General features: G+C 37.7%; 1 protein-coding gene across 1 annotated transcript in view; it reads left to right on the plus strand.

Moving 5' to 3' along the window:
* NEK7 (NIMA related kinase 7) overlaps window positions 1-8,063 on the plus strand; it is a 68,136-nt gene extending 60,073 nt beyond the window's left edge. Inside the window, 1 exon segment of the mRNA XM_077182093.1 lies at window positions 865-8,063. Coding sequence (XP_077038208.1) covers window positions 865-975 — 111 coding nt within the window. The 3' untranslated portion in view covers window positions 976-8,063.
* Window positions 8,064-11,740: the final 3,677 nt, after the last annotated feature.

Consider the following 11,740-nt stretch of genomic DNA (forward strand, 5'->3'; position numbering starts at 1 on the left):
GAAACATGGGATTTTCTGGTCATAGTGATTTGTTTATTCCCAGATAGAGGTTTTTGTGAATATTTGTTAGTTCTGTGCTTCTTTACATAAAGAACACTATAAACAATCTAATCCTAAGGATATATATCAGGATGTAGCCCAAAGCTTATTTATTCCAGTATCATGTCTTCAGCAGGGGACAAGTGGAGTAACATAGTGGGCCAGCATAATATGCTACTTGCCCAAAATACTTTCTCAGCTTCCAGTTTTATGTTCAGGTATTTCCTCAAGGGTGGAGTCCTTGTAACAGGTAGCCCTCAGTGGGTTTAATTTGTTCAGTAGCTGAATTGAATGTGTGTGTATTGGTAGCTCCTGGCAGCATTAGGTTCTGGGGGTTAACTGTGTGTTAGATGGAGCACCACTGCCTTTTGTTTGTTGGGCCCTGTCAGAAAGAAATGCCATTTATTGCTGGCTAACTCCTGTATGGGGACTGAATGAGCAAAGCAGCCCTTGTTTACCTTCGCTCTGTGCTCCTTTCAGTCTTCTGGGCTTTGCAGGCACAGCCCTCCAGAAACACAGGGAATTTCCTGTAAATTACATGGGATTGGACTAAATGCATGTCTAAAGTTGTATGTTAAAAGCATTAGAACTTCAATTTGCTCATCAGTTTTTCTGGCCAGCAGTGCAAAGTGCAGAAATCAGGGGAGTGCGTTGCATAGGTGTTTGCATAAGGCAGCGTGTGAGCGGAGAGGGAGCGCTGCCCGTGTGCTTGTGCAGAATCGCCGTTTGCCTCATTGTTGCCACTTCTCTTAATTTGAATTTGATAATGCACAAATCCTGCTTGTAAGAAGGCCAACGCTCCTGTCATGTTCTCTCCTCTCGTAGCTGCGACAATTAGTGAATATGTGCATCAACCCGGATCCGGAGAAGCGCCCAGACATCACCTACGTGTACGATGTGGCGAAGCGCATGCACGCACACACCGCCAGCAGCTGAGCTGCCTGCGAGCCCCACACGGAGCAGCCAGAACCAAGGGCTTGCAATAAATCATCCCACCTCCCTGTGTGTCTTACACTAATGTAATTATTTGAAGCTTACTGTTGTGCTTAGAATTGTAAATCGATTTATATACAAGCTTTGTTGTTTTCTGTTCATTTCTGGGTTTTGTATTTTTTACTAACTTGTGGTCGTACAACAGGTTTAAATATGTAAAGCGTAATTTTAAGATGCTGTGAACCGCTGTTTCCATGTTAGTGGGTTCAAGTATACTTTCTGTAATAACAAAATTGTATTCAGTTGGGCCTCCGTTCTAAAACACAGTTGCACTTTTGCACATGATACAGATATTAGGCTTATTATCGAGAAGCAAAATGTCTGAATCTCTCACCTTTTTAGTAATTTATGGAAAGTATGAATCAGCACAGTTAACTTTATTTTAATCTTTGTTTCAAGAGGAACATAATTATTACAGGAGCTTATTGTATTTTATATTGAATTGTAGTTTGCAGTTGCTGCTGTAAGAGTAGACAAGGAATAGAATTAGTTCTCTGCTTGCCAAATGCAATGGAAAAATAATTTCAGGAAAAATTGTCATGCTGAAATTTTTGTAATATCCCCTTTTGTTTTGTTAGTCTCTCTTAATATACGAAACATTTGTTGTAGATTTTCTGGGAAAATTTAAGGTGTTGATTCAGCAATCAGGTCGTTTTCAATAGACTTGTGCAGCACTGCCCTGGGGCAATGGGAGTCTGCATAGTTCAGTCTTAAAAACATGCAGATGCTTCTTGTAGCCAATAGGGTTCTTTTGTGGCTGTCCTTTGAGCAGGTCTGATTAAAAGATGTGATCTTTAAGTTACAACTTCCCAGCTGTTTGTGTATATGTCACTGTTTGTAGATTTTTGTGTTAAAATAATTTGAGTGACCTTACAGTATATTTAAATTTTAAATTTTTTTTCTAAATACTGAAATGTTTTGACAAAGATATAATAGTCTAGTATAACACAAAATGTATTCTACATAAATATATGATCTTTGTATACTATATCCTGACACTTAGTTTTATATTTAGCAGAAGTAGATTATAGCTTTTATGTTTAAGAGAAAGTTGCCACGCCTTAATTTGGAAAATAATTATATATGCAAACTATCTTACAGATACTTTATTAGTTTAAAAGGAAATGCTGAATATATTTTTTAGACCTTAGTGCCTTTTGGGGTATGCTTATATAATATTTTCATTGTTAAGGAAGGAATGTGTCTTGTTTTTAAATGTGGTAAAAATGGAGAGTGAAATGAAATTCCTTGAGTTTCAAGACTGAATTTTTTTTTACAGGACTGTCAAAAGGTAATTGTTATCAGTGATAGCAGCTAGGGAGCTGTTAGTGTCAGTTTTTTTCTTTATGTGGGTAAAAAGTTAGTTCAGATAAAAGCAGAAGTATGTACATACATATGTAGGTTCTAGATGCGGTCACATCCCTGCATTCTCAGATTTTTTTTGTTTCCTAGTTTGTTTCTCTATGCAGCTGTAATTTTTATTTGATATAATGCTCAAAGAATAAAAAAACATTTGTGGAGTTTGTATTCAAGGGAGGGGTCAGGGTTATTTTCGGTTTTGTATTTTTTAAAACTACAAATACTATGAAAATTGTGTTTGTAAAAAAAAAAAAAACAGGGGCGTTTTTAGATGGTATGTGCCAGATCATCAGCTTATCTTAATACATATTTTTAAAATTTTTGGTTCCAGGTTTTTCAGGATGAATTGTATGAAACTGTAGTTTTATTTCTCACTTCTGTGTGCTCTTAACCTTATAGAACTTCAGTGGAACAGTTTGTTGGAAAGAAGCATTTGAGAAATTTTGGTTTGTGTTTAGCAACCTTTAGAATTGTTTTCATTTATTAAATGGTTATATAATTTAAAACATGATGATTATATTCTGTAACAATGTTTCACATGTCATAGAACAAAATGCTTTATATTGAAAAAGGCAGCACAATATTTGCTTGACTCACACAATTAGTTCTTAATATGCACAAGTAGTCAATTTTTTTTTTCTGAAATGTGCTAGAACATTTAAAAGTCACCGAAAAGCCCCCAAATGCAATGGAGGTTATTTGTGTCTAATATTATGCATAAAGTATTGAACTGTTCCTGCCAGAAACTGCTGATAGACATCCCTCCCCTGGAAGGATATGTTGAGTAAAAGAATCATGAGTTAAGAGTTAGCAAATGTGCATACTTAAGCATTTACATTTTTTTAGCAATGTGGAGTTTTTTTAGTATTTATGATTAAATATTGTGCTGAGGAAAAGAAATAGTTGTTCCTGACTTAAAATATGTGAAATGAATGGTGCACCTGACTTTGGTACCAAACTCTGTAATTAAAAAGCCAATGTGAGTTAATAGAACTGCTTATATAGGTGAGGATTGTAGAATCTCTCCCTAAAGTAAAATACCTGGTAACATGAAAATTATAAGTCTTGTTATAACACTCCAATGTATGCTAAGTGCTTATAAAATATTTTCTTTACTAAGCCACCATCCTATCTTTCATATGTTGATGATAACATTTGGCATTATTTATTTTAAGCTATGGCATTATGTGTTTATTTTCTTTTAAGAAAAAATGTTACATTTCTACCCAAAATGTCTGACCAGCTCCTCCTTTTATTTCAATAATGCTCCAGTATTAACTTGTGTCAGGAGTGAACTTTTTGTCCTTTGAATGACATTGCATAAATCCCTTTGTCTCAAAAGCTCACCTGCTGTGCCGTAATCCAATAGAAATAAAACATACAAATATTAAATGTAGTGTAAAAATTATAGCGTTTCTATGATATTTTTTCAAACTTTTCTTTTTTAGAGATATATATGTATGTTACAGTTGATGCTGCCTATCATGTGGACAACTTACTGCTTCCAGTAGCTGATTCTAGGTGAGATTTCTTGACTGTAAGATAGTGTACAAAAGATAGTACACTAAAAAAAAATCATTTTTGTATTATTTGTTAAAAGATTATCTAAAAATACTACATCCAATATATTGTGTGTTTTAAATTGAAATTTTAAACTAAAATTTTAAGCTAAATTTAAAATAATTTTCAATACTAAAATATGCGATAAAGCAACAAAATAACAAAGATTTCCCGTTATGGCCTCAGCCCTGTCCTGTGAGCTCTTGTTTATATTTCAGCTGTTTTTTATGTAGTTTCAGTAATTTTGAGTGAACCACATCTACACACATGAATAAACAGTAATCAGTAGGGTAGGTAGAAATGATGTGCCAGCTCACTTCTTGTATTCTTTGTGTGTCACTGGTTTGGTAGCAGGGAATAATTTGGGTTTTTTCCCCTGTTTTATTGCACTCCCAATGATCCAGCTCCCAATGGTATGAGCAGGCAATAGAAGTGTGTTGTCGTTTTGTAATGAGCAGAAACTTTAAAAACATGCCAGTATAGCAGAAGATGAAATGCAGTATTAGAAGTGTCTGAGAAGGCTGGTGTTTTATTCATGCTCATGATTAAGAAAGCTGTAGAGTGAAATTCTTGACAGAGGCTTGGAAATGGAGAAGAACTTCTATGCCAGTGGTTCTCAGATAACTCTGAATGGGACCCAAAATCGCAGTGATGTTTGTCTGCAGCAATCTGTCTGCTTAATCTCTTATCTTTGCTGTTACACAGTGTGGTGAGACTCTTAGCAGCTGAGTTGGAGTGTTGGTGAATGCTGCATTGGCTGTGTGAGCTGTAGGAGCAGGAGGTGATGTGAGGGAGAGCCCGTGAAAGCCTTCAGGTCTTGTTTGGGAAGACATAAAGGTGCTGGATGGCAGAGGTCAAATCACTGGTTTTTCATAATTTTTAATAGTCTTTATCTACTTCAACAGTCAAAATTTTCCCCAACCCAGCCATCTCTCCAAATTACCCAGCTAGTGGCAGTGTTGGCAGTGGCCTTCTGAATTTCTGATCTCTGGTTTGATCTGGGTGAGTAAATCTTTCTGGCAAGGAGGGAAGTAGAGGTGTGGACCCTGCTTGGTGGGGTGCTACTTACGTTTCTGAATGTTACTCAAATATAGATGTTTAGAGTCGTTTTTTAAACTTTATTCCCTTCTCTGATGCTTTTTAAAAAGTATTTTCCATTCATATTAACCACTAAAGTTCTGTAACCCCTGGCTTCTGCTTTATTAATCCTGTTGTGAGCCTTACTCTCTTCCTGGTTTGAAGTCCTCTGTCTAGTTTTCCTAGTGGTCATTAGTTTGCATCTTTCTTTGTGTGTTTGCTAAACTCAGCCCATTTCAGTGTTTTCAAATTTCATCCCCATGGGCAAGGCCAGTTCCTTTCCCCAATCAGTACTTTAATCCTTTGTTCTTCATTCTGTTTTTCCAGCCCAATGCCTGTGATTTCTAATTTTAGATAGATTTTCTTACTGCCTCAATCATTCCCATGACCTTGTCTTTGCTAAATACTGTTCACTTTATTATCTCTCATTTCTAAATTCCCTTTCTCTGATCACTACCTGCTCTCTTTCAGCATATCTGTCTTTCTCTCTCCTCTACCCTGTCACTCACTCCTTTTGGGATCTCCAGTCTATTAACCTTTTTGACTCCTTCGTCTTCACTGCTGCCTCCTTCCTTCATTGGCCTCACTTCTTTTTACTCACTGGTCTTTATTTTTATCTCTATCTGCTTCTCTGTACATGGTTTCTTTGGCTGCTTCTCACACTGCCCTGTCTCCATTCCTCCCTCTAGATGTATTCTCTTGTAATTTCTTAATTTCCATTCTGGCCTTTCTGAATATCTGAAGAGTGTGTCAGCACAACACGGCTTTGGACTCATCTTTGCCTTACCTGCTTCAGTGCCCTTCCCAAATGGACTTTTAAACCGCTTTTATCTCACCTTTGTTTTCTTGTTGAGCTTGCTTGCAGAGCTGCTGTTCATATTCATTCTCCATTCATTCTTTATACAAAATCTTCAATCCTGATTTTGTTGCATGACAAGATCCTTTTCATAGTTGTTTTTATTCTCAGGATCTGTTTCTGAGCTGAGCTTCTCTGCTTCTTAACTTTTCAAGTTTGCCCCTTTTATTTCTGTATCTTTTATGCCTCTCATTCCTTTCATTGAATTACTTCCTTCAGTAGCAACTAAGTTTCTCTTTTCATCTATCTTTAAGGGGGTGGCACCATCATCATAACTGTTTCTGGTTTTTAATACTTTGTCATTTCTCCCTGTCATCTGATTTCATGTACCTAAACATCCTCTCTCCGGTTTGTTTTTGGGTTTTTTAATGTTGCACTTCATTTGAATGCCCCAAAAATCCAGTGCTTCTCCCCCCTAGTCCGGTTCTCCCATGGTTCTATCTCCGGATTATTCCTTTAGGATCCAGCCAGCCTCAGACCTGTTCAGATTCAAAGATCTAATTTTTATTTCTGACTCCCTCTAGACTATTTTCTAACATCCCTGGCAATTTTACTTGCCTGTTTTCCAAGGCCACAACCTTTCTATCTCTGGCACTTCTCCCATGCCTGCGTATCAAATGTCTCAGAGTTAGATGTATCAGAATCCAGCCCTCTTCACTATATCTTCTTTCTTATCTTTTATCTTCACTGATTTAACCTCTGTGTCATTTTGGCTTCTTTTCTCCCTTCAAAGTATCAAAATTGACAGGACTAAACTGTCACTGGTCTTTCACTGTTTTGTGTGCTGAAGAAGGAACTCCACCAAATTACTACTTGTTTTGTGTTTTAAACAGATCTCAATCCCACAAATCTGATCTTATTTCAGTACTGTAGAGTTGGAACAGATTGAGAAATGAAAATCTCTGTAAAACTGAGAAGTTTGGTGTTTTGCATCTAGGGATTATAGAGCTGAATGTCACATTTGGGGTTGGTATACACACATTTGTTGACTTTTTATTTACACCTGGGTAATTATTTTGCTTTAGAGGATCAGGTGTTTGCTGGCACAAAAAAAAATTTCTAGTACTTTTCAGGTTTTATATTTATTCCTTGTTGCCTGCCTGTATCACATTGTGCAGTTAGTTCTTCTACAGCTGCCTTAGTGATGGGTGTCGGCCTTACTTCTTTTGTTTAATTGCAATTTTCTGTCATATGGAATTAAAAATAGTAAGTTACTGAGTCCTTCCTGATAATTTCACTTGTTTTTCATTTAAACCCTAGCAGTAGTTAGAGGTCTCAGCCAGGAAGAGAAATGGTCCCCAGGACAAAACATGTTCTAGGATTCCTCACTTCATTTCCACCTCCCAGTCCCTGTTTTTATGGCTTCCCTGGGACACTTGCAGGGAATATGGCACTGCCAGTGTATCAAGGGCCAATAGGAACTTTCTCACTGTGGACAGGAGATCTCCCAGTTGAAGATGACTAGGAATATATTTGGTATTGTTATATGGCTGGTAATTGCAAATGTGTAAAGAGCAATTGAAAAAATCTGTATTTGCTGTTACAAAAAGAATTTTAAATTATGCAAAGGCCTTTTAATGTGGTGTTGGTCTTCAGTAGACTTAATTTGCTGCTTGTTCCTTTGATTTCAGTCATGCTGGACTGTTGTGAAGATGATTCATTAAAGATGAGTGTTGTTTTTTGTTGGGAGTGGGGAAATCAGGAGGCATTCACTGATTTTTTTGTATTTGGCTGCCGATTGTGCTTGAATAAAATTTTATGATAATTCAGATTGGAATCGACATTGAGAGAAGTCTCTAGTCCAGCTTCCTGCTGAGAGCTGAGTCAGTGCTGAATTCAGAGCAAGGCTTCAGACTTCAGCAAGATCCAGAAACCCTCAAGGGGTGAGCAGCTTCTGTGGGCAGCCTGCTCCAGTGCCTTGCTGTAAACTTTGTTTGCCTTGTGTGTTGTGGCCATTCTTTGTTCTTCTGCCACTCCTCAAATATTCTTTGTATTGCAAAAAGGTAAGTCAGGTACTGGGACAAAGAGAGAACTTAGGATGTTTTATTTTCTGAAAATTTGTTATTGCTAACAAGTATGTTCATGTAGTACTTCTGCTCCTGTATGATGTGTACACCATATTCATTTGCAACTCGAGTGTAAAATAAAACTTTTGGCAGTAAAACTTGGTACAAATGTTCCTTGGTGTTTATGGCCTGGATTTTCTCAGTTTTTACCTTTCAAATCTGTTAAATGTTTCCTGGCAGATCACAGTTGTGCCCACCATGGTGAAGCAGGGAAGTTGGGATCCTGAAGATAACTCTGTTTTCTGGAGCCTGCTCTGGGGGAGGAGCTTAGCACTGGGATGGGATGGGAAGAGGATGAAGCCAGCAGGTGTCAGATGACTGCTGGTTATGGGAACCTTACTTTAAACTCAAGTGTTGGTGGAAACTTACTTGGAGAGATTTATCAAAATTGAAATTTGAGGAGGAAAATGACTGGAGCAGGGTCAGATTTCAGAGCAGTAGGGGTTTTTTTTGGTAAATTTTGCCTTGTATTAAATGAGAACTTGAAACTTCTGACAACAAATTTCTTGGGAGCAAATATAAAATATGACAAATAGATTCAGTTTCAAATCTGTCAAGTTCCTTGAGGAAAAAATTTCTGTAAATTAGGAATAATTTATTGATGTTATAAAATATCATTTAACAGTTACCAGTCTGGCAGGAGGGTGGTGGTGGCTGTGTGTAATTATTTTTTGAACACTTTCTAAAAAAGTGTTCAAAGGTTAAAAAAAATAAAAGGAGTGGCAGATGATTTAGAGCTTTTACTCTTGTGGGAGAATATTTGAGAAGGTAATTACCAAATCTGATGTGCATTTTTAACTTTTTAATTGCTTTTAAATTCAGTATGTGTTTTTATAAATGATAATTTTTCTTCCTCATTCTGGAACTAGTCATTATTTTAGATTCTGATTTCTGCGTAATGTAATGTAAGAGGAGTAAAATTCTTCCTGCTGTACTTTTCCTTACTGGGAAAGAGTTTTCCAGAAGTTTGGGCAGTGGAGTTGCACTGATTTCAACCTCCAAAGATGAATATCTTGCTTGAGTCTGGGGTGAGCAGTTAAAATGCTGCTGCCTATGGCTGGAAGGCAGAAGCACTGCTAGACAGGCATAAGACAACTTTCTGAGGACTGCCTTAAAAACTTTTATTGAGTTGGCAGGGTAGAAAGGGATCCTAAAATGTTGTTACTGTGGAGAGTGTTTTTAGTGTTGTGGCCTCTGTGACGGGCTTTGGAAATATGGGGTCCTCCAGCTGGAGAATGCGCTGGGCTGAATTCAAAGGAAAAGCTCCTTGTCCTTTCTCCTTTAGCTGAGAGGTCTGGACTGTGTGTTTGGGGCTGAAACACAGCCTGGCTGAACACTCCTGCCTCGAGTGGGAGAGTTTTTGTAGGTAGTTTGCATGGAACATCCAATAATAATAAGTCAGTAATTTGAAGAACCTTGTACAGTTATCCCATTTCCATAATTCAGTTGTTCCACTCCAGAGCATACATGGATACAGAGATGACTTCAACTGCTCCATCCTTTTATCACAGAATAGGACAATGGTTCCCCTGTTTTGTGGTTGTATTTTCCTGTGGTGTGTTTTTTTGTTGTTGGTTGTTATTTTTTGGTGGGTTTTGTGTGTTTGCCAAACACTTCTCTCCTTAAAACGATAATAAAAATTGTTCCATAAATGTGAAATTTATATACGTTTTCACACACATAAGCAAGGCTTACAAAACACTGCATTCTTCCTTGTAGCAAACCTTTGTAAGTGGATCTGCAGTCACACAGATGCTCTTGGCTGCCCTTGGCTGTCACATGGCACCGTTGTGAATGTGAACATCTTTTCTTTGTTCCAGTCTAAGGGCTGATCCCAGGAACATAAAATGCAAGGTGTGTGCCTTTAACAAAAACCTCCTCATACTGCAAAATGAGGCAATTACTTGGCTTTTCCAGAGCCCCGTGCCCTGTGTGTGGGTACCTGTGGTAAGCCTGGCCCGGAGCGAGGCTGGCGCTGGCTCCAGCATCATTAACTGGGAGCCTGCTGACACTGCCCATTGATCCAGCAGCCAGCACAGGGCCTCTGGGCTGCTGCCTGTCCTCCCCCAGCTCCTGCTCCTCCCTGGGGATAACCAGTTGGAAGGAATGACCCACTTGCATGGGGTTTGGAGAAGCAGTGGGCAGTTCACTGTCAATTGTCAGCTCAAGCAGAAGGGCAGAGGATTGTGTGGGTGACCCTTATCTGTTGCTGGTGTTCTCTTGCTGTAACCTGGGCCATCCCTCACAATGTCACAAATCCCAAGAAGACCTTGTGAAACTCCACCAGTGCAATAACTGGAAAGCTGTCATCTTTACAGCAGTAATGATACAAAAGGGTGGTGATGGTTTTGAGCTAAAATGCTTTTTAAGAAAAATTCTGCCTGCTAAGTAAGTGTTTATGATGGTAAGCAATCTATTTATAAAACTATATTTTATTGGAGAATTGCTTTATTTTTTTTCTCAGAGTGCACATGTTGATGACAACAGTCCGAAATGGATAGAAACAGATGGATGTTCAGGTAATATCCATGAAATTGAAGATATTACTTCTCATAGGTACCATATTCTTCCCATTTATTGTTGCGTTCAGTCTTGGATGTTTTCTTTAAACAGCACTGATAGCTCTAAAAACTGTCACAGGTTTTATAAAGGCAACCTACACATACACTGTGCCTTCTGACACAGGGTGGTATGAGAATTTAGTGCATATTTTGCAATTAATGATTTATATTTCTTTTTCTGTATGAAAGTTAAATTAGACGTGGTATGATTTTTTTTTAAAGTAAGAGTAGTATCCAAGTGCCATTATAATGATCAGAATCCCATTGTAACTTAAGTGGTGTGTGTGTGTGAGAATATTTTCTGTATTGAGCACAGGTACATCTGCAGTGTGTTGCCTCACAGCTTGATTTGGAATGCTGGCAGCCATTTGCCTGCAGCAAAGCACCTTCCAAATGTATAACTTCTTGCTTTATGGGGCTTTTGTTGGAATTTGGCCCTTTTATTTCCTCATGATATTGAATTCCTGGCTTTGTATAGGGCCATCAAGCTACTGCTAAAAGAACTAGAAAAAGCAAGTAGATCATAATGGTAATTTATTTCACAGTAATTGAGCATAAAATTCTGTGCTTAAAATGCAGTCCTAAAACACAACTTCCTTTTAAATCAGAGACTCTGCAGTTCTCTCATAAACTTTAAAATATTGTCAGCATTATATCTTTACATACTTCATAGTTTTATGTAATGAAAACTTGAAATAGAAATTCTGTTTGAGTGCATGAAGTGCCTCAGAGTTTAAATTGCAAGAAATCAATCGTGTTCTTCAGACCTCTCAATAATTGTCTTTATATTCATTCTTTAAGGTCCTAGCTAAGTTGAAATGCAGTATTTCATTCCTGACATTTAATCCATTAAAATGTCCTTGGAGATGTATTATTCCCTTAAAATAATTTACGTGTCCCCTAAAATGAACACAGACTGCTGTAGGTATTTCAGAATAATTTTTGCTCTGCTCCAGAACATAGAGAGGAAACATATACATGCCTCTTTTGAAATTAGCTATATAATTGCCATATGAAAACCATGTTGTCATAGTCCAAGGACTACTTTTTGTTGCCATATTTGTTAAAAATTATCAAACTCTTAACAGATCATGCTTGCATGAATTAATATTGTCCCTTCAGTGTTCTGGCTCGTGTGGCATTTTATTCAGTTTTAAATGAGTAAAAGTGGTAGTTGAGTCTGCCCAGAGTTAAGATCCAGTAGGTCTGTCCATCTGCACTGTCAGTGT

Source organism: Agelaius phoeniceus, chromosome 8 (assembly GCF_051311805.1).
Source record: "Agelaius phoeniceus isolate bAgePho1 chromosome 8, bAgePho1.hap1, whole genome shotgun sequence".
NCBI classification, from domain to species: domain Eukaryota; kingdom Metazoa; phylum Chordata; class Aves; order Passeriformes; family Icteridae; genus Agelaius; species Agelaius phoeniceus.